Source organism: Sprattus sprattus (assembly GCF_963457725.1).
Source record: "Sprattus sprattus genome assembly, chromosome: 14".
NCBI classification, from domain to species: Eukaryota; Metazoa; Chordata; class Actinopteri; order Clupeiformes; family Clupeidae; genus Sprattus; species Sprattus sprattus.
Window position 1 is genome coordinate 17,703,526 of NC_137912.1, and position 27,405 is coordinate 17,730,930.

At 42.9% G+C, this 27,405-nt stretch overlaps 1 protein-coding gene across 1 annotated transcript in view; it reads left to right on the forward strand.

The window, feature by feature from the left end:
- Positions 1-3,465: 3,465 nt before the first annotated feature.
- The window catches only part of dock4b (dedicator of cytokinesis 4b), a 144,905-nt gene continuing 120,965 nt past the window's right edge, over positions 3,466-27,405 (forward strand). Inside the window, exon 1 of the mRNA XM_080851705.1 lies at positions 3,466-3,567. Within this exon, the coding sequence (XP_080707831.1) occupies positions 3,531-3,567 (37 nt within the window). The 5' untranslated portion in view covers positions 3,466-3,530. The remainder of the gene's footprint in view (positions 3,568-27,405) is intronic.

Consider the following 27,405-nt stretch of genomic DNA (forward strand, 5'->3'; position numbering starts at 1 on the left):
CATGGGAACGATATGGCACCAATCAGGGCTTTCTCCTCTCGCTAATCCAGACACACTGGTCACTAGCATGACACAGCCAGGGTCAGCCTGACCTAAGCTGCTCTATACTCTACTTCTCTCTTTCTCTCTCTTTCTCTGTCCTCTGATCTCTGACTATCACTTTCTCTCTGTCTAATTCTGTTGAGCTCATCTTGCCTTTCTAGGGATGTTAGCCACAGTTGTTCCTTTCCTCATGTGTTCCTACCACATTCTCTCTTTGTCTCTCTCTCTATCATCCTCTCTCTCCCGCCTTCTCTTGAAGTCTCTCAAATACATTCTATCCCCCGATTCTTTCACGTTTTTGCAATTTTCTGGCCACTTTTCTCTCTCTTTCCTGACAGCCATCGTTCTCATTCTTTATCTCCATCAACCTTGTCTCCCTCTGTCTTACTCTCTCTCTCTTTCTGCTCTGCTATTCTCTCCATCCCAACTTCCCATCCTTATCCCACCGCAGACCCTCTTTCCGCCGTGACTTTCTCTTTCCCTTTTGAACTGCAACTTCTAAACATCCCTCTCTCCTCTCTTCCTCTCTACAAGCTGACCTTTCCCTCTGCCAGGACACCACCTTCAATCCCCCCCCCCCACCCCTCTCCTTTCTTCCTGATGTGCAACCCAAACCTCCTCTCCTCTCCTCTCCTCCTCTCCTCTGTGCGTCCCCGTCTCCTCCTGGGTCTCTATAGGCGGTATGTGCTTACCCAGGCAGAGAGGGCACCTATATGGAACGCAGGGAGCTGTGCTGTTCTCCGTGTGGGGCCTCAAAGGGGTCAGACCAGACAGGCAGGGAGACAAAGAGAGATAGAGAGAGAGAGAGAGAGAGAGAGAATGAGAAGAAATAGAGACTGAGAGAGAGAAAGAAGAAATAGAGAGAGAAGAAATAGAGAGAAATAAAAAAGAAAAGAGTGAGAGAGAAAAAGGCAAAAAGAGAAACAGAAAGAGGGAGAGAGAGAGAGAAAGAAAAAGGCAGAAAAAGATAGAAAATACAGATTCAGTAATGTGACCGAGAGACTCGTGTTGAAGGGGACGAGGGTCCTGTAGTTTCAGGTAGAAGACAATAGGGGGAAAAAATGGGATGAAAGGATGAGAAAGGGATAGAAAGAGAAAGAAATAATGACATAGAAAGAGACAGAGGGAGAGAAGAGGAAAAGGGAAGGTCTAGCAGAAAGGACACCACAGTTCCAGCTAGAAGAGAAGAAAGGAAAAGGAGAGGGGAGGAAAGGAAGAGAGAGGAAAAGAGAAACAGGGTGAGAGAGAGAGAGAGAGAGAGAGAGAAGGGCGGGGGTGGGTTAGGACAGGATGAGAGAAAGAGGTAAAGATGTGTATATGAGAGAAGAAAAAAGATAAAAGAGAATTTCTGAGAAAGACTGTGGAGAGAGAGAAAGAAAAAGGCAGAGAACAAGAGAAAAACAAACAGAAAGGCAGCAAGAAAGATGGATTGAGGAAGAGAAAGAGACAGAGAGAAAGAGAGGGGAGATAAGTCATCTTTAGGGGGTTGGTAAATGCACTTAAAAGCAAATGAAGACATCCAAGCTGTCACCAATCAATATGATCAATAGAGGAATCATCAGGGACCTCAATTGTAAGGAGAGGGGTCAACTCTGAAACAAAAGAAAGAATTAGGATCTTTGACTTTGACTGACCTTCTGATAAACTACTGTATATGTCTTAAGAAATGTGTGTATTAATCACAAGTTGTATAATATTTTGCAATTGTGTGTACGTGGGTGTGGGTGTATGTCTCTCCCCTTTCTAGAGATAATTTTCTTGTGTGTGTATGTGTGTGTTTCTGAATGTCTCTCTGTGTGTGTATGTGTGTGTGTGTGTGTGTGTGTGTGTGTGTGTGTGTGTGTGTGTGTGTGTGTGTGTGTGTGTGTGTGAGTGTGTGTACATGTATGTGCACATCAGGTTCATTGGCACAGATTCTTTTTTCTCTTCCTCAGCATGCCTCCTTCTGTGAACAGCCTTCAGTGCTTGGGCCATAATTAATTGATATAAGACGAGCATTCACGCACACGCACATGTGTCTATCTCATCTTAAAAGCAATATGATATGTGTGTGTGTGTGTGTGTGTGTGTGTGTGTGTTGGGGGTGGGGGTGAGCCTTTAAGCTGCACTGTCAAACTCCTTGACTGCACAATCACTTACTCATCTGTATATCTGTTTAAGCAATTTACCACGCACAAACCCAGGCATAGTTACACACACACAGATGCATGCAAACACACTCACACACATAAATACACACACTCAAAGAGAGAGAGAGAAAGAGGGAGAGAGAGAGAGAGAGAGAGAAAGAGAGAGAGAGAGAGAGAGATAAATAGATGCACACACATATGTACAGATTGACACATATACAGCAATTTGTTATTGATATGTTGAGTTACATAGAGAATTCATATGTGAAAGGGGCTATACATAGACCCTCTGATCATAGGTTTTTGAGTGGATATGGAAGAAAAAGACAAACCTACTTACCCATACTCTCTTTCTCTCTCTCTGTCTCTCTCTCTCTCTCTCTCTCTCACACACACACACACACACACACACACACACACACACACACACACACATCTGCACATTCTGGTAAGTAATATTAGTCTCACAGAAATCTCTGTTTCTGTCATCTCAGACTGTTGTCAGTGGGTGGATTTGAACATGGGAAGCTGTCTCCAGAGAATGGTTGGATGTTTCCAAAAGACTTCATCCAGGCTTTCTACTTTAATCCCAGACATCTTGTGGCCGACACCCCCCTGCTGAGCTATGAACTTCTGTATGGTGTTTTTATGGGCTGTGTGTGTGTTTTTGTGTGTGTGTTTTTGTGTGTGTGAGAGTGTATATGTGAGTGTGCGCGCGTAAGAGACCTATCACGGTTTAGGTGTGTTCAGTTACCCATATACCCAATACTCGTGTATTCTTTACTTAACATGGTCATCAGACTGACAGTGAACGGCACTTTATTGCTTTCAGTTCAAGGCAGATGAAAAATCCAAATGCGTTTGGTCACGGCGAATGTACGTGTAACACGTCGGTCAGAAAACTCTACTGAAGGGGATCTCTGGGTCATTCTGTTCAGTTTTCGCACCTCCAAAAATGGTACCGAAAAAATCAAACGTTTGGATTAAGAAACTCAGAGAAAAATAAATAAAAAATTACGTTAATGCCTAACTTTATAATGTTTAAATAGCAACGTAGTTTTACTTTTATTATGGAATTCTAAATCCTCAAAAAGTCTATGATTAGATCTAGCACCGAGTCCAGTTGAAAACGCATCTATTCCGAAAGCCTCCTGGGGTAGGCTAGTACGTTCCCCCATAATGCATCGCGCCCATCGTATCTGCGCTGGTGTGAATGCTCTCATGCACTGTAGTTTGCTCCTGCAATCTGAACAATGACTCCACGGCGGTGATAGCGAGCCCATAGAATGCGTTACCCACTACTGGATTTCTGTGTTTTGTTTCTGTTCCAACGAGGTGTTTAATGTACAAATCGTAATCATGTGGATACCGACAGAACACGAGAAATACGGCGTCGGTAAGTTTTCCCGGTTTACCATTGTAACTATTTCACTGGTCTGGTCATTTGCTCCGAGCGCAGAAGCAGCCGGAGTGGAAATCGAGTTTCAATACAGTAGCGGGCTGTAGTAATATGCAAAACTATTTCAGTCAGCCTCAGTTAATTAATTACAAGTGGTCATTGTCCGGTTGGTGGTAAAAATAATCATTTTTGGGTGTGTTTAAATAGGGTTATATTTACATTTGCGTGTTTGGGGGAAACACTTGAGATAGTGAACTCGCTGGTTGTTGCTGTCCACGGTTCGCCTCGCCAGGGTCTGTTTTTACGCTACAGTGTTGCCAGTGGCTTTGTTAAACAGTGTTGTCATGTTGTGCTTTTACAACGGATGTGCCACCGTTACACTTACACATGTCAAACCCCACAATAACTTAAACATCTAAAACGGAGTCTTTTTCCCGTTCATATCAAAATGTGGACGAATAAATAGAATAGGTTGGAGAACGACCATTTTGCGAAGATGAAGATGTTGGAATTAAACAGCTGTCTGCCCCGTAAATGACCACAGAATTCCATCAATGTATGTCTCCCCCTTCGTCTTTGCCTGGGGGTCTGTGGGGTATTGTTTCAGTCGGTAGCGCCGGGTTGGCTTGCCCGCGCCAGGGACCGAATGGTAAAGAAATCTAGTAGCGAAAACAGAGGGCGGTCAGAGCGTTGGTCAGCAGCCTTGATGTGCGATGAATCTCGCCAGATGTCAAATCAATTAAGTGCAATAGTATAGCCCAAGCAAAGCTGTGCCTTTCTTCCTGGCCTGGTTATGTTAAGTCCATTTTTTTTATTCAAGCCTGTAGTGTCTTGTGTTACAGGGTTTAGACTATTTGAAGTATCACAATTACTGAGCGCTCGTTTCAGCTTTTTTCTTTTGATGTATCCGTTTCTTGTCCTTTGCCCTCCGTGGCTGTCCCAGCGTTTGCTCTTTTAATGTTTGCCTATTTCCCCCCAACATGCGTTTGCATGTTTCGCTCACAGTGTCAGTTGTGTGGTGTGTTTCTCTCTCTTAAGTGTGTGTGTGCTCTCTGCAAAACCGTGCTGTTCAGCGATCTCCATATTTTAATATTTAATATCCCCCTGGAGCTCACCTGAGTCAAAGGAGGAACGCAGCAAATTAAGCACACCTCGCGTTGTGATGCCACTCTCATGGCGACAGGCATCTTCTTAGCTGTAGGATGTTTTCAATTAGCCGAGGCTCCGTTTATCTCGCACTTATATAAATACCCGTATTGTCTGAAAATGCAAGTGTACGCTGCTTAAGTGGATTAAGAATTCTTATCCCATTCGCAGCGGGGGAAACACGACATGAGCCTGAAATTGGCTGACCTCGTCGTCAGGTTATGCAATGAGGGAAGTGCCATGACCTCACCATCTGATTTATGAAGGTTTGCAAGGCCGCTGTTTTAGTGCGCACACAGCTCATGACCAAGTGAACAAATAGGTCTGTGGAGTGTGTGTGTGCTGGTGTGCTTGTGTATTCACTTTTTGTGTTTTGGATGAATGGCATATGGTGCCATGTATTCTTTCACTGCCAAATAGGTTTGCCAGAATTAACCTCCATGTCCTTTTCTGTGTATGAGAAGGAGACTTATCCCTCAATGGCAGCAGTCATAGTTTATTCTTGATATTGTGTTGCAAGACGCACCTTCTGGCTGGCTCATGTGTACTCTGAGTCCTGTGCTTTAAATCCTCTACTTTTAAGGAATTAATCTCAGAAATGTGTTACAACACCATTTCATCATCAGACTTTTTTGTTGTTGATGACACACAGAAAAGGAAGTCTCAATGGTTATTTTCAGCATGTCAAATTCAAAGTAATTTCACACTATGAAGTTCCACGCTCCACCCAAACCACCTGCACTGTGAGTGTGCGGATCTCTGACTAAAGCCAACACAGTCCTCCGATGCCAGTTCCTGGAATTATAATGGCCCAAGCCTCATCTCCCCAAGAGCATGTCCTCACTGAGTTGGCTAGCCAAGTAAATGTTCCCTGCAAAATTTCCCTGACGAGTCTTTTACCCCCTTTACCCCCTAGTGCAAATTGCCCCTTAACCAAATATGTATTTGTGGGACTACTGTGCAGAGAGAAAAAAAAAAAAACACTCACACAGTTTTCTCCAGCTTTTGATCCACAGCCAGCGCCTAAGATTAAAATTTCATCGTCTAATTGGAGGTATTGGCGTTTGATGTTGGCGCGCATGGTCACAGCCATCGTCGCACTGGCATGGAAGGGGGTGGGGTGGTTGGGTGGTTGGGTGGTGGTGGTGGGGCGGGGTTTGCCAGGAGGACCAGTTTGATGAACTGATGAAACATGCATGTAGGGCCAGCCTCCATTAAGGCCTCTATCCCTCATTACTGCTCCTTAACCACAATCCATTGGGTGCAGATGGATATCTATAGCCCACCCACTACTGCTTCCCCCCAACCCCCTTCGTCTCTGCTGCCATGGAGGCTGGAGACACAGTGTGGGGCTGATGTTTGTGAGAGGAGAAGGGGAATCGTCGAAATGGTTGGACGTGGCAGATAAGGAAACAGCTTTGCCCAAGGGGCCCCAAATGGAGACCTTAAGTGAAGATTTTGGGGGAGTCATCTCCATCCCACCTTCACTTCTCTGTTCTTCTTCCTCTGCATTACTTTTAGCTTTACGGTGTGTTTGGGTTTGTGTGCGCGTGTGTATGTGTGTGTGTGTGTGCGTGTGTGTTGGGTCATCTCAGGGAACTTGGAACACTGGCCAGGAAGAACCAGTTCTGGGAGATAATATTCAGTAATAGGTGTATAAATAACCACATAGGAGGAAGAGGTTTTGCATTTGTTTGCTTGTACTTCCTTCAAGTCGTCTTTCAAGATGAAATGCCACAGTGGGAAAGCGCAAGCTCTTAGCAAAAGCTGATTTTTCCAGTCAATCGAGCGTGTCATTGGCCATCAGAAATTCACAGCTCAGTTCATTTGTTTTAATTGTGTGTCCTCAGATCCCTTTGTGGGCCTGTGAATTAGAGGGCTTCGGTTCAGGGGAGTGCCTCAGTTCATCAGAAACATTAGAATGGCAGAGGGCTAACTGAAATACATGACACACACACACACACGCACACACATGCACTCACACACAGAAAACACACAGAAACACACTCACACACAGACACACACACACACACACACCCACAATGTGTGTGATGAAACAGACAGGATGGTCCTTTAGTACAGGAATATGTAAGTAGAGAAAAACATGACATGCTGGGCAAGCTGGAGTGTGGGCCAAAAGGCATTTGTGCACAGCTTCTGACATATGAGGTTTTTATGATGGTTGTATGTTGTTGTTTTAACAAGAGCAGGGAATGTGTCACCCTTGTTCTCGGTGTCTGGTTACGGTTTCTCCCCTGTCTGTCTGTCCTTCCGCGAGCACCCAGGCCACTGGTCTCGGCACACAGCCATGCTGAAGTGCCTGGGTGTAGGATGGTAATGTAATGAAATGTATTCAGCAGCTCTGCGCTCTCCCAAATGCCTCTCTCTCTCTCTCTCTCTCTCTCTCTCTCTCTCTCTCTCTCTCTCTCTCTCTCTCGCTCCTCCGCTCTGATAGCTTCGGCTGAGGTGGGATCACTTACACAAGCCCCGGGCTGTACTTCTCTCATCTAGCCCCCCCCCCCTCGACTCCTCCATCACCCTACACCCTCCCCTCCTCAAGGGGTATGTATGTCAGCTGGGAGAGGGGGTGTTGGGGCGTGTCAGGGGGTGTATTGTTTGAACCGCCCCTCCCCCCTTCTTTATTAAACCCCCTACCACCCCCCCCCCCCCTCCATCTTTTGGGATTAGCAAATTGTTGCCATTCCTTCATTGCAGATTTGTGTATCCCCCTCCCAGATGTCATCCCCAAATGATACAGCCCACCAGCCCACAAACAATCTACACACACTCACAAACAAGCCCACTTACTGGCGGGGACTAAGAGGGGAGAGGCCCACAAGCACCTCATCACTTGTAATTGCTTCTTCATTCGTCGGCTAAGCTGTCATCAGCCGTGACGGATGCACTCATTTGGCGAGGAGGTGGAGGAGGGAGGGATTCCCATGAGGAAATGAAGCTCCAGCTCCCCCCAGAGAATGACAACACCAGAGAGAGAGAGAGAGAGAGAGAGAGAGATACAGAGATACAGAGATACAGAAAGAGATTTTGAGAGAGATAGATAGAGAGAGAGAGACATAGAGAGAGAGAGAGACAGAGAGAAAGACAGAGACAGAGACAGAGACAGAGACAGAGAGAGAGAGAGAGAGAGAGACAGCGATGAGGCATCATAGTGTTAGGGTAGGATTAAACATCTAGGCAAGTACCTACCAGCTAACTATAAAATTGCTCTGGCACTGATGTGGCGTTATCATGGCGTCTCTCTAGGCAAGTACCTACCAGCTAACTATAAAATTGCTCTGGCACTGATGTGGCGTGATCTGGCACTGATGCGGCGTGATCTGGCACTGATGTGGCGTGATCTGGCACTGATGTGGCGTTGATGGGGCCTGGATCTGGTGCAGATCTGTTCAGTCTGGCTTCAATCTGGGATGTTTCCTCTCAGATGCACCCTTTCCACAGACAGGTTTTATTTGCATTTAGTGTGTAAATAATGACTGTTTGCCTACCACTTGAACCGTCATGTAGTTACTTGCCTGAGCTGTGCTGCGCAGGTTGCTTATCAATATCTTCTTGTAGTGCCTTCCAACAAAGGACTTGATGTGATGATTTTCAGGTGTGTGTGAAGGGGTGGGTATTCAGACTGTTTCATAATTTAAATTCCCAGTTGTTATCATCAGTCTATAAAGAACATAATAACCATACATAAATAAATATCCCCCCCACCATATTGGCAGATCCCCTCACCCACAGACCCACTCCCAAAACAGATAAATCCATAACACATAGAGAATCTCTCGTTCGCTGCTTCGATCATATTTTTCCGACTGCTCTCATGTGTCGGTCAGTGATAATAACCAGCCAATAACCAGCCTCCCTTCTGTTGGCTTGTCAGCGTAGCTCCACACCATCTATGGGAAGTTTGGATACATTAGCAGGAGGACGTAAAATGTCTTCAAGATCGATCACAACAAAAAAATGGCATTCAAATCATGTGTGTGTACGTGTGTTTGTGTGTGTGTGTTTGTTTGTGTGTGTGTGTGTGTGGCTGCACTCACTGTATGGAAGACATTTATTGTTGTGTGTCTTGAGAGTTTTTTGGGATGATAGTACATCTGCAGGACAGACAGAGGAGCTTGGACGTTGACTCTGCATCATCTGCTTTGTCTTGTTGTATGTTGCACTGACCTTGAAGCCCACATCCCGTTCAGTGACCTCCCCCACGTACCCCCTCACTGCTCAATGCTGCTTAGGTGCTTCATGTGTGTTTATTTACTAGTCTGAGATGTGCTCAATCCCTTTGTGAATTGATTTTATGCACTTTTCATATGAGTAACCTGGCGAGGTGCTGCATTGGGTCTGTTGCACAAACCTTATGTAAAGGTGCTGGCTTGTGTGGCTGCATCTCTATCTCAGTATATATATATATATATATATCTTTATCTCTCTATCTCTCTATTATCGCTCTCTCTCTCATTTCATTATTTTCAGTGCAGGAGAAACACCTGAGGCGCTTACCACTGTAGCCAGCAAGCAACTGATGCGAGGCAAGTGGGGTGCAGAGGTGTGAGCCTATGTGTGTGTGTGTGTGTGTTTGGGGGGTGTGTGTGTGGGGGGGGGGGGGGGGGGGGGGGGGTAGTGAACAAGACTCCAGCCCAAACATGACCTACCAATGCCCCATTACAGTAGGTCCCTGGAGCTTTTGTAGTGGGGCTGTACACACACACACACACACACACACACATACACTGTGACACACATAGTGACACACATGACACACATGAATGCACAGCACACACAAACACACACTCACCCAAACACACACACACACTCACACACACACACACCCAGACACACAGACTCATAGAGTATGAAAGTACATAAGGCAACATCGCCTCCCCAGATGCTCCAAAGATCTAAGAGTACCTCAGATGTCACAGAGAACTGAGTGATATTCCAATGGATGAAAAAGAAAATCCTGCTTTCATTGCTTGGTGTATTTGAAGCACAAACAGAAAATTGTAGGACAACTCAAATGTGATTTGGTTTAACCTCCTGTTGTTCTGAAACGTTGCCATAGCAAGAATTTGATGGGAAAAAAAATGAAACAAAAATAGCAGGAAAGGAGATTTTGTTTATCTGTCGCATTTTTTAAATGAGTCACTGTGCGCAGTCGGAGGTTAACGACATGGCAGATTATGAATTCAACCCCCCCCCACACACACACACACCTCCTAGCTCTGATTGGCATGACGGAGTGCGTCGGAGGAGAGGAAAAAGACCTCTGTGAAGGAGGGATCAATACCGGCAAAGCTGGAGGCAACGAACCGTAGGGAAATACCCAAATCCTGCACGCTGACGCATGCATTAAGGATCTGTTAGTTCATAGAAAAAAAGTCTTGCTATCAGCATAGTCTACAGTCACACAGGTGTGTTGGAGAGATAAGGTTCTCTGAATATTGACAGACCCTTCAATATAAAGGGAATTGGTGACCCTTGACCTGCAGTCCAGTCTCTCTTGCCTAAAATGGCGGTACGCTCCTGAAGGCCAGAGTTCCCCATTTCGTACCCACATCTGTGATTAAACGTGCCACATTTTGTTATTTATGCATTATTTATCTGTTATGAATGCATAATAGTGGACTCAGACAGTGTGTGTGTGTGTGTGTGTGTCTGTGTGTGTGTGTGTCTGTGTGTGTGTGTGTCTGTGTGTGTGTGTGCGTGTGTGTGTGTGAGAGAGAGAGGGAAATTGTACGTGTGTGTGTGTGTGTGTGTGTGTGTGTGTGTGTGTTTGATTTGTGGTGCGGGAGGTTATCTTGCAGTCTCTGTTCCATTGCTGCTGGCCTTGTTGGTGTCAGAGGAAGGAAAAAAGGAGATGAAAATAAAAAATAGAAAATGGGAAGTAGCCGACACAGAAACAGCTCCCTGAGTCATAACCGTAGCCCCTGTTCATGCTGTCGTTCTCCTCTCTCGCTCCCTCTCTCTCTCATCCCCTCATCCACCCTCCCCTCCCCTGCCTTCATCTCTCCCTCCTCTTCCTCGTCCTCTCGTCCGCCCCCTGTCCTTTCCCTGTCTTTCATCCTCTTCTGCTGGCAGGGAGTGAGCTGTTTTCGGAAATTGGAGGTTGCACTCTGTCTGTCTCAGCTTATCTCTCTCCAGTCCCCCCGTCCCTCTTTCTCTCTCTCCAGTTCCCCTCTCTCTCTCTGTCTCATTCTCTCTGTCTCTATACCTCTCTCTCCATCCCTCCCCTCTTCTCCATCTTTTTCTCTTTTCCCTGTCTTTTCCTTCCTCTCTGTCTCTTGTCTCATCCACTTCTCTCCCCCTCCTCTTTCCTCTGTCTCTTCCCCCTTCCTTCTCTCTGCTTCTCTCTCTCCTCCCCTCTGCTCTGTCCTCTCTATGCTTTTTCTTTCTCTTTCTCTTTTATTTCATGCTCCTCTTTAGTCTTGTCCCCTCTGTTGTTTTGGTGTGCTAGCCTGTTTCCGTGGACTTGTTGTGGCGGGTATCCTGCCGTCTGTCCGTCTGGAGTTTGTGTTTGTGTTTGTGTTTGTGTGTGTGTGTGTGTGTATCCGTTGATCTGGGTGTGAGTGTGTTCTGATTTCCTGCAGTTAGTCAAAGGGACCGGGTGTGTGTTTGGGTGAGGTAGGAAAAATATGACTGTGTTGTTAGGCTGTGTGTGTGTGTGTGTGTGTGTGTGTGTGTGTGTGTGTGTGTGTGTGTGTGTGGATGATAAATGGAGAGTGCCTGGGCCAGAGCCGATATCACACGTCCTGCGCCACTGTCATAACAACAAAAGCATACGCGCCCATTTACAGGCCGCCAATTTGCCATCCATTCAGCAGTGCTAAATACCCCCTCACTGAGAGGGTCCCCAACAGACAGCCCAGAATCAGTACACACACACCACACACCTCTCACACACCACCCACCTCTCACACACCGCACATCTCTCACACACCACACACCTCTCTGGCCTGTAGTGCATGACAGTGCATTTGCACAAAGCCTGGAACAGATGGTCCTCTAAACATGCTTGCCTGGCCCCTTGCTCTTTCTTGTCCTTGGTTGTATGTGGAGTGAGTGATCTGTAAGGACGCTGTTTGATTCTGAGGGGGGTGTGTGTGTGTGTGTGTGTGTGTGTGTGTGTGGGTGCGCCTGCTGTCTGAGTTGCTATGATGGGTGCCACTGTAGTCTCCTCTAATGACAGGCCTTCGCCATGCTGGCTGTAATTGTGTTCTTCATTGAAGCCTGCGCGCTGCCAATGTGAGATGTTTCATATACGGCTGTGTGCATGGATTATTTTCTGTCTGCTTTTTGGGCTGTCTTCTGCTGTTAAACTCTGCTCCTTCCTCCTGCATGTGTGTGGTTTTGTGTGTGTGAGAGGAAGCGAATGAGGTTAGTGAGTGTGTGTGTGTGTGTGTGTGTGTGTGTGTGTGTGTGTGTGTGTGTTTAGGCATGTGTGTTTGTGTGTGTGTCTGTGTGTGAGAGAAAGAGAGAGAGAGAGATAAAACATTAATATTCCCTCAGACAGACACAAGGCTTTCTCAGCCTATACATCCTGTCGCTGACAGCATGTGTGTGTGCATAATATGTGCGAGTATGTGGTGAATGAGTATGAGTGTACACGGCACCTGACTGTGTGTGTGTGTGTGTGTGTGTGTGTGTGTGTGTGTGTGTGTGTACGCGCACTCGTGGTAACACCCATACACACCACTTTCTCCCGCTCTCAGTGGGAGTAACGCTCCGCCTCGCAGTTCACCTTGGCGGCAAGCAGAGTCATCAGGCCTGTCAGCTGGGCATTCTGATTGGCCCGTGGTTGTTGGGCGGCATCTGTCAGAATGGGTTCTACGATTTCAGTGCTCCGAGTGTGGGTGTTCCGTCTGGCTCCAGGCCCGAGTTCTACTGCTGTTCCATCTGACAGCTTCCTCCTCTGCCCAACTGTGTCACACACCACTCGTTAACCTCTACCATGTCCTGTCCAGGCTGACAGATTCATAATCATTTCTTTATTGTATTATTTTAGCTTGGTCGGAATTAAGGGTGCAGTAAGTAGTTTTCTTGTAAAAAAAAAAAAAGGAAAATGCGTCTGGACTTTTCATTGTTTGTCATTATGGTGTGACTAAAGGCATGATGAGTAAACTGTGTTTCCCGTTATTATTTTGCGCTTTACACACTTTGTTTGTTTTAGCCTTTTTTTATGAGTTTGCTGGTCCAGGCCCTATAAAAAGTCAAACGAATGCATATTCGTGACCAAAACTACATGGAGTACTTGTCAAACTTGAATCATTTGGCTGTGTGTCATTATTCACAACAAAAATCACTGACTACATCTTTAGTCTACTCAGTAATATCAGCCCAGCTTTAATCATGTGGCTCAACATATTGGAAAATATGGAAGAAGCCCCTATGGTGTTGGAGTATGCAAGAAACTGAATGTAAAACTGCAAAATAGACTGCTTTTGATGAAAAGCTGGTAATAACGCCACAGTGGGGTCTGTAATGTCCCTGTGAGGTCTTGCCTTGCAGGTGCAATACATGCATATTAACTGTATGAATTGTGGTTGTTTCTCTTATCAAGTTTTGTGTGTTTTCACTGAAATGACTGTGTGTGTGTGTGTGTGTGTGTGTGTGTGTGTGTGTGTGTGTGTGTGTGTGTGTGTGTGTGTGTGAGAGAGAGAGAGAGAGAGAGCGGGAGATCACTCCATCAGAAAATAGTCCCATCCCCAAAGGCACAAGCTCTCTTTCAGGTTTGCACGTAGTGTTCGAACCAAAACTCACTAGACTGAAACCAGCCCCGACTCAAGACACCAGCTTTTGAAGGAAGTTGAAAACATTCAAGTCGGCGGCGGCTGCTGCAGCAAGCCAACACTTAAAGGCAGGCTGTTTAATTTATCGAGTTTGCCATACCTCCAACTGCTCCACGCTCCACATTCGTCAGTGTAAAACCTGTCCTCTGGGACTCTGCAGCTTCCACTGTGTGTACGCTGTTAAAGAGTAAGCTTTTAAACCATTAGTGGGGGAAATTGAATTTTTTAAAGGATTTCCTGAATTAATAAGGCATTCTCCTGTAATAATGGGGGAGTTGATTGAGGCCCTTTTAGCTGTGGATCAGTGGTGCTACAGGGGAAATGTGGGATGGGAGCGCTTGAGCGGTGGTTACTTCGGTATGTCCGCTATCTTCATAAGCTATGAAGCTTTTTAGGGTTTGTTTTTGTCTTCTGCAATCATTTCAGTGGGGATGGAAAAGAGACGGGGTCCAGAGACGTGCTGCTCATAGTTCTGGCACATTCCAGGCACTGACCAGAGATGTGGTGAGGCTTCTAGGTTGCAGCCGCGTGCATCCTTCAGTGTCAGCCTGAGAAGTTTGCATTGACCTCCAGACTCTCCACTCACGCTCTTTTGTCTTTACACTGGTCTTTAGTCTTTGGAGGAAACTGTCCAGCCTTCCAACCCATGTCTTCCACAATCCATGTCCCAGGCCAACATTGGGAGGATGGGTCCCCCCAAAGAGTTGGGTTCAGATTAACTTTTGTCTTTGAAAAGGGCACTTTTCCCGCCTTGTTGCTGTCTGATGCACACTTCCTTTCATGGGGTGATCTAATGTAATATAATGTGAGCTGTATACAGATCCCAGCCTGAAAAGATGAAGTCCAGAAAGGGAGATAGAGAGAGAGAGTGAGAGAGTGGTTTAAGACTCCTATATGATTAACCATTGTCATATACTCCCATAAAGTTACATCACTATTACACACCAATACAAAACCCTCAAACACAAGGCTTACATTCTTCCATTTCTGCCTTTTGAGTCTGCTTTTGATAATGGGCGACAACAGTCAGTGTGGTGTCATCCATCGTTGGTGAGTGGGCTGAAAGTGACGACCAGAAAGTTGACCAGCTGTTAGCTGAAAGCTGAAAGCACGTGAGTTAACCCTTGTCTTAGAGCGAGAGAGAGAGAGAGAGAGAGAGAGAGAGCGAGAGAGAGAGAGATAGAAAAAGAGAGCGCTAGCGCAACAGAACGGAAAACAACTGTCCTTCACCTCATGTTCTGTTAACATAATGACATAATGTAACTAGAATGCGTTTCGTGAACGAACTGCGAGAGTGTGCTTGCTCTGTGACAGAGAGAACAAGTGCCTATGAATTAACATGTATTTACATCTACTCAATCAGTGTAGTGGGGCCTTCTTCCAATATATTTTAGCAAGCAACCAAGCTCAACCATTATATTTTGGCTCCACTGACGTTTAGACATATGAGGGTATCTCAGAGTTTCGTTATACTGACTTACTGAGCTAAGTGAATTGTTGAAATTGCTATCTTGGTAAAAGGAAACATCTCTGCAACAATATTGGAATGAATGCGGTTACATAGCCAGCTTTACTTAAAGTTTATTGTAAGATAGGCCTATATGTTAGACTTAATGCAGTTAGAGTTAGACTGTAGGTCTAGTATCAAACGTAAGCAACACTTTTACTGTATAGCTAGAGAGCACGTGTATCACATTGGTTTATAGTCTGTCAAATTAGTTCTAGTTATTGGTGTTCGTTGGCATAAAAAGTTAGTCTTCTCTTATAAGCCTATAGTACATCTGATTAGAGCTAGCAACCATGAAAAACCTCTTCTGAAACTAAGAAGGATAACTATGACTAAATGTGACTAAAACTAATATGCATTTTTGTCTTAAGACTGAATCTAAAATAGCTGCCAAAATTAATACATCTCAGTGTTCATTTTGGCAGCTATTTTAGATTCAGCAGCTATTTTAGATTCAGTGCATATTAGTTTTAGTCACATTTAGTCATAGTTATCCTTCTTAGTTTCAGTCTAGTTTTCGAAAACTGAGCACACTACAACAGCTACATCCTCAAACGTTTTTCAGTTAACCTAATGATTCAAGGTCTCTCATGAATCATTACTCCCAGGACACGGGTTAATGTTAACTCACGCTATCGGCCACAACAAGTTAACCATTCTTTCAGTATAAGCAACCTTTGCATAGCCCCGCACAGCTAGGATAGCTCACGTTACCGTAGTAGGAATACAAGCCTTAGCTCACTTGACCACACAACTAAATTCATGAATTACTTCACAGGTTTACTTAACAACTTGAATTAAGGAAAATGATCCCCCGTTACGGCTAGCTGAAACTGCCAGTGGATACTCCCGTTACGTAGTGTTAGTTAGCCTTTAGCCCCGTACTCAGATGTTACAGCTGCTTAACACAGCTAGGATAGCTCTGCTTAACACAGCTAACGTTACCGTAGTGGGAATACAAGCCTTAGGTCACTATATCCACACAACTAAATTCATGAATTACTTCAAAGGTTTACTTCACAACTTGAATTACGGAAAATGTCGTCTCCAACGTTAACGTAACGTTAATGTATATGTTAGCTGCTACGGCTAACTATCAGTTTCCATTAAAATTTCAGTCAGTAGCTACACTGAAAATGCTGCCATTCAACTCACCTTAACGAAGTGGAAATACGGTAGCTAGGTTAGAAACTGTAGTTACTCTTATTCTTTCTCAAAGTTGAATTGAGAGGGACAGAGAAATACGGTTCCTCTTATTCTTTTTCAAAGTTGAATTGAGAGGGACAGAGAAAATGCGGTTCCTTGGATTTGGCGAGCGGAGGTGTCAGTGAGAAGCACAGCTGCAAGCCAGTTTAATGACCCTATTATGACGTCATAATGGCAGAGACCTCTGCCATGCAAGTCTATGGAGAAAAAAGGGGATGAAAAAGAGGGATAAAAAAGGAGTGGCATGGGGTACCGCCACGAAAAGTCATAGCAGCTTGCACCGGATCGGGCCAGACGTTTTGGTGTTTGAATGGCGTCTCTAGCTCAATCGGGCGAGGAGTAGTTAGCTGCAAGAAAAACGTACGGAATAAATAAATAAACTAGAATGCGTTTCGTGAACGAACTGCGAGAGTGTGCTTGCTCTGTGACAGAGAGAACAAGTGCCTATGAATTAACATGTATTTACATCTACTCAATCAGTGTAGTGGGGCCTTCTTCCAATATATTTTAGCAAGCCACCAAGCTCAACCATTATATTTTGGCTCCACTGACGTTTAGACATATGAGGGTATCTCAGAGTTTCGTTATACTGACTTACTGAGCTAAGTGAATTGTTGAAATTGCTATCTTGGTAAAAGGAAACATCTCTGTAACAATATTGGAATGAATGCGGTTACATAGCCAGCTTTACTTAAAGTTTATTGTAAGATAGGCCTATATGTTAGACTTAATGCAGTTAGAGTTAGACTGTAGGTCTAGTATCAAACGTAAGCAACACTTTTACTGTATAGCTAGAGAGCACGTGTATCACATTGGTTTATAGTCTGTCAAATTAGTTCTAGTTATTGGTGTTCGTTGGCATAAAAAGTTAGTCTTCTCTTATAAGCCTAGTACATCTGATTAGAGCTAGCAACCATGAAAAACCTCTTCTGAAACTAAGAAGGATAACTATGACTAAATGTGACTAAAACTAATATGCATTTTTGTCTTAAGACTGAATCTAAAATAGCTGCCAAAATTAATACATCTCAGTGTTCATTTTGGCAGCTATTTTAGATTCAGCAGCTATTTTAGATTCAGTGCATATTAGTTTTAGTCACATTTAGTCATAGTTATCCTTCTTAGTTTCAGTCTAGTTTTCGAAAACTGAGCACACTACAACAGCTACGCTGTGTGTACATCCTCAAACGTTTTTCAGTTAACCTAATGATTCAAGGTCTCTCATGAATCATTACTCCCAGGACACGGGTTAATGTTAACTCACGCTATCGGTCACAACAAGTTACTTGGGATATGCTACCTCATAGTTAGCTAACGTTAGCTAGCTAAACGTTTACAGAGGCTAACGTGAAGCTTCAATCAAAAATTATTAGCTAGCTTTCCAAGCTAGCTGACACAACCTAAACACTCGACTGCCCCTTTGAAGTCAACTTAACGTTGGCTAATATATTCTAATAACTAGTTATCATTGACAGTTACAAGCTAATTTACCAAACTCCTTTCTGTCCTAAATTGAGCAGTTGCTGGTGTGAGCTACAATATGGGAGCTAGCAAAGCCATTTCTAGCTCTACTTCACAATACTGCTGCCTAGTGTAATAAGTTAACGTAAAACATAAATGTTTATAAAGTATCAGACATAAACAGGATACAACACACCAGTTACCAATTGATATTATGTGTTTATATATACCGAAAATGTCAGTAAATCCAGATGATGATTATGCTGCTGCTGCTGTTGGTCCCGTCGATAACCCTGGAGTCGCGACCCTGTCAGTTGTTTCCATGTGAAATCAATGGAATGCTTCACTTTTTGGCGCCGTATTGACAACTGTCTGTCACTCGCACACTGTGCTTGTAAATTATTTTTCAAGTTTGCACGTACCTATTTATGCGAGTGAAATACTCGCACTGTAGAGCCCTGGAAGGTGTCTCTTAATATTCCTACAGTTGAATGGAGAACGACTGATAGAGCGGGTGACGTCACAATGGCTCAACCTTCCCCATGTTAGTCAATGAGAGAAAAGGGGGATGAAAAAATGGAATAAAAAAGGAGTGACAAGGAGTACCGCCACGAAAAGTCATAGCAGCTTGAACCGGATCGGGCCGGACGTTTTGGTGTTTGAATGGCGTCTCTAGCTCAATCGGGCGAGGAGTAGTTAGCTGCAAGAAAAACGTACGGAATAAATAAATAAACTAGAATGCGTTTCGTGAACGAACTGCGAGAGTGTGCTTGCTCTGTGACAGAGAGAACAAGTGCCTATGAATTAACATGTATTTACATCTACTCAATCAGTGTAGTGGGGCCTTCTTCCAATATATTTTAGCAAGCAACCAAGCTCAACCATTATATTTTGGCTCCACTGACGTTTAGACATATGAGGGTATCTCAGAGTTTCGTTATACTGACTTACTGAGCTAAGTGAATTGTTGAAATTGCTATCTTGGTAAAAGGAAACATCTCTGCAACAATATTAGAATGAATGCGGTTACATAGCCAGCTTTACTTAAAGTTTATTGTAAGATAGGCCTATATGTTAGACTTAATGCAGTTAGAGTTAGTCTGTAGGTGTAGTATCAAACGTAAGCAACACTTTTACTGTATAGATAGAGAGCACGTGTATCACATTGGTTTATAGTCTGTCAAATTAGTTCTAGTTATTGGTGTTCGTTGCCATACAAAGTTAGTCTTCTCTTATAAGCCTAGGTAGTACATCTGATTAGAGCTAGCAACCATGAATTGCAGATTAAGGGGTCCCCTATCTCAGTGTTCATTTTGGCAGCTATTTTTAGATTCAGTCTTAAGACAAAAATGCATATTAGTTTTAGTCACATTTAGTCATAGTTATCCTTCTTAGTTTCAGTCTAGTTTTCGAAAACTCATTACAATTTAGTCTAGTTTTAGGCACATTTAAAATTCCATATTATAGCCACATTAGATTCCATATTATGGCCACATCTCAGGCCCAGGGACCTCCTGTGTTGTGTCAACTGCATAGTAGTCTAGCTTGCAGTACTTACATTGTGGATGCAATTAGTCTCCAAGATACAGGTCTCATGCCTACAGCTGAATTCGAATTTTTTTGTAATAAATAATCGAATGTGATGATGAAGTACGGTACGCAGCGTCTTAACTGAAGCTCAACTCAACTTTTACAGCAGCTAGCTTGCCGCTAACGCGAACTGAAAACACATCGGAACACAGTGGCTAGCTAGGTAGCTAGCTGCTAATAAGTAACATATATAAGTAACACATCAGCAGTAATGAATCAAGTGTACTGATATTAAATGTACTACTAAATGTACTACTAACATGCCATTCTTAAATTAAAGCCAGTGACATGATGGTTAACGATTAGCGAGTTAACGATGGATACCGACAATTAGCATACCTAGCTAGGTAGCATTACCATTGGATTTCAATGGCAGTTATGCTAGCTCTGGCTATCCAGTCAAAGGAGCCTTGTTTCTGGACACGTATCACTTGACGAGCGAGGGCAATACAGTCATCTGGAAAGTTTAAAATTATACTAAACGAAGGGAAATCTACTGTATGGAGAATTTTCTGCTCAGTAGACAATGCAGATTCTAATTAGGCTGGTGGATATGTCCAATGTAAGAAGTGTGAAGTTTTAATGAAATATGATTGATGCAACTGTCGTTCTCCATAACAACTTGGATTAACCTGGATGGCTGGATGAAGTTTCAGACCGAACGTCAAAGATCTTCAATGGTAAGACTTGTCGGTTGTGCCTCTGTTGGTGTCTCGTAAAACGTGAATTTTATTAAAGCATAGCGTGTGTATTGTGTAGCTATTTCATTCCGAGATTGCAGGGGAGTGAAATGCTCCGCTCTGCTGCTGGTATACAGACAGCCGGAAAGGTTAACAAACGGAATGAAATAGCTACACATTACACACGCTATGCCTTAATAAAACCCACGTTACTCACATACTGGTTAACACTGTTAGAGCGGGTGTATAAACTGTACCTGAAACTGTTGCCACTACATTCGTTTTAATATTTTGCACTCTCTATCTAACCACTTCTGGCATTTAAGAGAGCTTCTCCTATGTCAACTGATCTAATGTCAGTTGGCTAGAGTGCGTGACGTCACAATGGCTCAACCTTCCCCATGTTAGTCAATGAGAGAAAAAGGGGATGAAAAAGAGGGATAAAAAAGGAGTGGCAAAGAGTATCGCCACGAAAAGTCATAGCAACCTGCACCGGATCGGGCCGGACATTTTGGTGTTTGAATGGCGTCTCTAGCTCAAACGGGCGAGGAGGAGTTAGCTGCAAGAAAAACGGGGAGAATAAATAAATAAATAAACTAGAATGCGTTTCGTGAACGAACTGCGAGAGTGTGCTTGCTCTGTGACAGAGATAACAAGTGCCTATGAATTAACATGTATTTACATCTACTCAATCAGTGTAGTGGGGCCTTCTTCCAATATATTTTAGCAAGCAACCAAGCTCAACCATTATATTTTGGCTCCACTGACGTTTAGACATATGAGGGTATCTCAGAGTTTCGTTATACTGACTTACTGAGCTAAGTGAATTGTTGAAATTGCTATCTTGGTAAAAGGAAACATCTCTGCAACAATATTAGAATGAATGCGGTTACATAGCCAGCTTTACTTAAAGTTTATTGTAAGATAGGCCTATATGTTAGACTTAATGCAGTTAGAGTTAGTCTGTAGGTGTAGTATCAAACGTAAGCAACACTTTTACTGTATAGATAGAGAGCACGTGTATCACATTGGTTTATAGTCTGTCAAATTAGTTCTAGTTATTGGTGTTCGTTGCCATACAAAGTTAGTCTTCTCTTATAAGCCTAGGTAGTACATCTGATTAGAGCTAGCAACCATGAATTGCAGATTAAGGGGTCCCCTATCTCAGTGTTCATTTTGGCAGCTATTTTTAGATTCAGTCTTAAGACAAAAATGCATATTAGTTTTAGTCACATTTAGTCATAGTTATCCTTCTTAGTTTCAGTCTAGTTTTCGAAAACTCATTACAATTTAGTCTAGTTTTAGGCACATTTAAAATTCCATATTATAGCCACATTAAACTCATTCCCTTCCCTTCTCAGGCCCAGGGACCTCCTGTGTTGTGTCAACTGCATAGTAGTCTAGCTTGCAGTACTTACATTGTGGATGCAATTAGTCTCCAAGATACAGGTCTCATGCCTACAGCTGAATTCGAATTTGTTTGTAATAAATAATCGAATGTGATGATGAAGTACGGTACGCAGCGTCTTAACTGAAGCTCAACTGAACTTTTACAGCAGCTAGCTTGCCACTAACGCTAACTGAAAACACATCGGAACACAGTGGCTAGCTAGGTAGCTAGCTGCTAATAAGTAACATATATAAGTAACACATCAGCAGTAATGAATCAAGTGTACTGATATGAAATGTACTACTAAATGTACTACTAACATGCCATTCTTAAATTAAAGCCAGTGACATGATGGTTAACGATTAGCGAGTTAACGATGGATACCGACAATTAGCATACCTAGCTAGGTAGCATTACCATTGGATTTCAATGGCAGTTATGCTAGCTCTGGCTATCCAGTCAAAGGAGCCTTGTTTCTGGACACGTATCACTTGACGAGCGAGGGCAATACAGTCATCTGGAAAGTTTAAAATGATACTAAACGAAGGGAAATCTACTGTATGGAGAATTGTCTGCTCAGTAGACAATGCAGATTCTAATTAGGCTGGTGGATATGTCCAATGTAAGAAGTGTGAAGTTTTAATGAAATATGATTGATGCAACTGTCGTTCTCCATAACAACTTGGATTAACCTGGATGGCTGGATGAAGTTTCAGACCGAATGTCAAAGATCTTCAATGGTAAGACTTGTCGGTTGTGCCTCTGTTGGTGTCTCGTAAAACGTGAATTTTATTAAAGCATAGCGTGTGTATTGTGTAGCTATTTCATTCCGAGATTGCAGGGGAGTGAAATGCTCCGCTCTGCTGCTGGTATACAGACAGCCGGAAAGGTTAACAAACGGAATGAAATAGCTACACATTACACACGCTATGCCTTAATAAAACCCACGTTACTCACATACTGGTTAACACTGTTAGAGCGGGTGTATAAACTGTACCTGAAACTGTTGCCACTTCATTCGTTTTAATATTTTGCACTCTCTATCTAACCACTTCTGGCATTTAAGAGAGCTTCTCCTATGTCAACTGATCTAATGTCAGTTGGCTAGAGTGCGTGACGTCACAATGGCTCAACCTTCCCCATGTTAGTCAATGAGAGAAAAAGGGGATGAAAAAGAGGGATAAAAAAGGAGTGGCAAAGAGTATCGCCACGAAAAGTCATAGCAACCTGCACCGGATCGGGCCGGACATTTTGGTGTTTGAATGGCGTCTCTAGCTCAAACGGGCGAGGAGGAGTTAGCTGCAAGAAAAACGGGGAGAATAAATAAATAAATAAATAAAGAAAACTTGACGATAACAATACTGTGCTTCCCTTCGGGCAAGCACACTAACTAGAATGCGTTTCGTGAACGAACTGCGAGAGTGTGCTTGCTCTGTGACAGAGAGAACAAGTGCCTATGAATTAACATGTATTTACATCTACTCAATCAGTGTAGTGGGGCCTTCTTCCAATATATTTTAGCAAGCAACCAAGCTCAACCATTATATTTTGGCTCCACTGACGTTTAGACATATGAGGGTATCTCAGAGTTTCGTTATACTGACTTACTGAGCTAAGTGAATTGTTGAAATTGCTATCTTGGTAAAAGGAAACATCTCTGCAACAATATTAGAATGAATGCGGTTACATAGCCAGCTTTACTTAAAGTTTATTGTAAGATAGGCCTATATGTTAGACTTAATGCAGTTAGAGTTAGTCTGTAGGTGTAGTATCAAACGTAAGCAACACTTTTACTGTATAGATAGAGAGCACGTGTATCACATTGGTTTATAGTCTGTCAAATTAGTTCTAGTTATTGGTGTTCGTTGCCATACAAAGTTAGTCTTCTCTTATAAGCCTAGGTAGTACATCTGATTAGAGCTAGCAACCATGAATTGCAGATTAAGGGGTCCCCTATCTCAGTGTTCATTTTGGCAGCTATTTTTAGATTCAGTCTTAAGACAAAAATGCATATTAGTTTTAGTCACATTTAGTCATAGTTATCCTTCTTAGTTTCAGTCTAGTTTTCGAAAACTCATTACAATTTAGTCTAGTTTTAGGCACATTTAAAATTCCATATTATAGCCACATTAAACTCATTCCCTTCCCTTCTCAGGCCCAGGGACCTCCTGTGTTGTGTCAACTGCATAGTAGTCTAGCTTGCAGTACTTACATTGTGGATGCAATTAGTCTCCAAGATACAGATCTCATGCCTACAGCTGAATTCGAATTTGTTTGTAATAAATAATCGAATGTGATGATGAAGTACGGTACGCAGCGTCTTAACTGAAGCTCAACTCAACTATTAAAGCAGCTAGCTTGCCGCTAACGCTAACTGAAAACACATCGGAACACAGTGGCTAGCTAGGTAGCTAGCTGCTAATAAGTAACATATATAAGTAACACATCAGCAGTAATGAATCAAGTGTACTGATATTAAATGTACTACTAAGTGTACTACTAACATGCCATTCTTAAATTAAAGCCAGTGACATGATGGTTAACGATTAACGAGTTAACGATGGATACCGACAATTAGCATACCTAGCTAGGTAGCATTACCATTGGATTTCAATGGCAGTTATGCTAGCTCTGGCTATCCAGTCAAAGGAGCCTTGTTTCTGGACACGTATCACTTGACGAGCGAGGGCAATACAGTCATCTGGAAAGTTTAAAATGATACTAAACGAAGGGAAATCTACTGTATGGAGAATTTTCTGCTCAGTAGACAATGCAGATTCTAATTAGGCTGGTGGATATGTCCAATGTAAGAAGTGTGAAGTTTTAATGAAATATGATTGATGCAACTGTCGTTCTCCATAACAACTTGGATTAACCTGGATGGCTGGATGAAGTTTCAGACCGAACGTCAAAGATCTTCAATGGTAAGACTTGTCGGTTGTGCCTCTGTTGGTGTCTCGTAAAACGTGAATTTTATTAAAGCATAGCGTGTGTATTGTGTAGCTATTTCATTCCGAGATTGCAGGGGAGTGAAATGCTCCGCTCTGCTGCTGGTATACAGACAGCCGGAAAGGTTAACAAACGGAATGAAATAGCTACACATTACACACGCTATGCCTTAATAAAACCCACGTTACTCACATACTGGTTAACACTGTTAGAGCGGGTGTATAAACTGTACCTGAAACTGTTGCCACTACATTCGTTTTAATATTTTGCACTCTCTATCTAACCACTTCTGGCATTTAAGAGAGCTTCTCCTATGTCAACTGAACTGATCTAATGTCAGTTGGCTAGAGTGCGTGACGTCACAATGGCTCAACCTTCCCCATGTTAGTCAATGAGAGAAAAAGGGGATGAAAAAGAGGGATAAAAAAGGAGTGGCAAAGAGTATCGCCACGAAAAGTCATAGCAACCTCCACCGGATCGGGCCGGACGTTTTGGTGTTTGAATGGCGTCTCTAGCTCAAACGGGCGAGGAGGAGTTAGCTGCAAGAAAAACGGGGAGAATAAATAAATAAATAAAGAAAACTTGACGATAACAATACTGTGCTTCCCTTCGGGCAAGCACACTAATAAAGAAAACTTGACGATAACAATACTGTGCTTCCCTTCGGGCAAGCACACTAATAAACTAGAATGCGTTTCGTGAACGAACTGCGAGAGTGTGCTTGCTCTGTGACAGAGAAAACAAGTGCCAATGAATTAACATGTATTTACATCTACTCAATCAGTGTAGTGGGGCCTTCTTCCAATATATTTTAGCAAGCAACCAAGCTCAACCATTATATTTTGGCTCCACTGACGTTTAGACATATGAGGGTATCTTTGTTGTTCTGTTTTTGTTTGTTTGTTTGCTTGTTTATTGTGAAAGGGTCTAGTGTGTTACATTTGGTCATAGCCTAATAGTTCCAGAGTCTCGTTATACTGACTTACTGAGCTAAGTGAATTGTTGAAATTGTTATCTTGGTAAAAGGAAACATCTCTGCAACAATATTGGAATGAATGCGGTTACATAGCCAGCTTTACTTAAAGTTTATTGTAAGATAGGCCTATATGTTAGACTTAATGCAGTTAGAGTTAGACTGTAGGTCTAGTATCAAACGTAAGCAACACTTTTACTGTATAGCTAGAGAGCACGTGTATCACATTGGTTTATAGTCTGTCAAATTAGTTCTAGTTATTGGTGTTCGTTGGCATAAAAAGTTAGTCTTCTCTTATAAGCCTATAGTACATCTGATTAGAGCTAGCAACCATGAAAAACCTCTTCTGAAACTAAGAAGGATAACTATGACTAAATGTGACTAAAACTAATATGCATTTTTGTCTTAAGACTGAATCTAAAATAGCTGCCAAAATTAATACATCTCAGTGTTCATTTTGGCAGCTATTTTAGATTCAGCAGCTATTTTAGATTCAGTGCATATTAGTTTTAGTCACATTTAGTCATAGTTATCCTTCTTAGTTTCAGTCTAGTTTTCGAAAACTGAGCACACTACAACAGCTACGCTGTGTGTACATCCTCAAACGTTTTTCAGTTAACCTAATGATTCAAGGTCTCTCATGAATCATTACTCCCAGGACACGGGTTAATGTTAACTCACGCTATCGGTCACAACAAGTTACTTGGGATATGATACCTCATAGTTAGCTAACGTTAGCTAGCTAAACGTTTACAGAGGCTAACGTGAAGCTTCAATCAAAAATTATTAGCTAGCTTTCCAAGCTAGCTGACACAACCTAAACACTCGACTGCCCCTTTGAAGTCAACTTAACGTTGGCTAATATATTCTAATAACTAGTTATCATTGACAGTTACAAGCTAATTTACCAAACTCCTTTCTGTCCTAAATTGAGCAGTTGCTGGTGTGAGCTACAATATGGGAGCTAGCAAAGCCATTTCTAGCTCTACTTCACAATACTGCTGCCTAGTGTAATAAGTTAACGTAAAACATAAATGTTTATAAAGTATCAGACATAAACAGGATACAACACACCAGTTACCAATTGATATTATGTGTTTATATATACCGAAAATGTCAGTAAATCCAGATGATGATTATGCTGCTGCTGCTGTTGGTCCCGTCGCAGGTCCCGTCGAAAACCCTGGAGTCGCGACCCTGTCAGTTGTTTCCATGTGAAATCAATGGAATGCTTCACTTTTTGGCGCCGTATTAACAACTGTCTGTCACTCGCACACTGTGCTTGTAAATTATTTTTCAAGTTTGCACGTACCTATTTATGCGAGTGAAATACTCGCACTGTAGAGCCCTGGAAGGTGTCTCTTAATATTCCTACAGTTGAATGGAGAACGACTGATAGAGCGGGTGACGTCACAATGGCTCAACCTTCCCCATGTTAGTCAATGAGAGAAAAGGGGGATGAAAAAATGGAATAAAAAAGGAGTGACAAGGAGTACCGCCACGAAAAGTCATAGCAGCTTGCACCGGATCGGGCCGGACGTTTTGGTGTTTGAATGGCGTCTCTAGCTCAATCGGGCGAGGAGTAGTTAGCTGCAAGAAAAACGTACGGAATAAATAAATAAATAAAGAAATAAAGAAAACTTGACGATAACAATACTGTGCTTCCCTTCGGGCAAGCACACTAATAAAGAAAACTTGACGATAACAATACTGTGCTTCCCTTCGGGCAAGCACACTAATTATACACTACATCAGGTTACTATATAGTACACATGTCGCCTTCACTTTATGAAAGGGTTAAAAAATCTAATATTTATGTCTGTGACAAATAGCCCAGACATGGAAAATGTGGCGAGAGGTGTTATGGAATGTTGCTGTCAATATGACTATCATAACATGTTTTTATCATCTGTTATTGCTCAGAACCACTGATCTTATGCTTACCTCACACGTGAAAAATAGACTGTGCACTGAAACTCTGGATGGCTCGCGACTGCAGCGAGGCCTGAGTCGAGCCTGAGACGTGCACCTCATGCAGACAGTGCTCGTGCTCAAACCTTGTTAACATGGCTGCTGAAATGAAAATGAACATGTAACTCAGTTTGGATGTACTCGCACATTAAGGCAGTGTG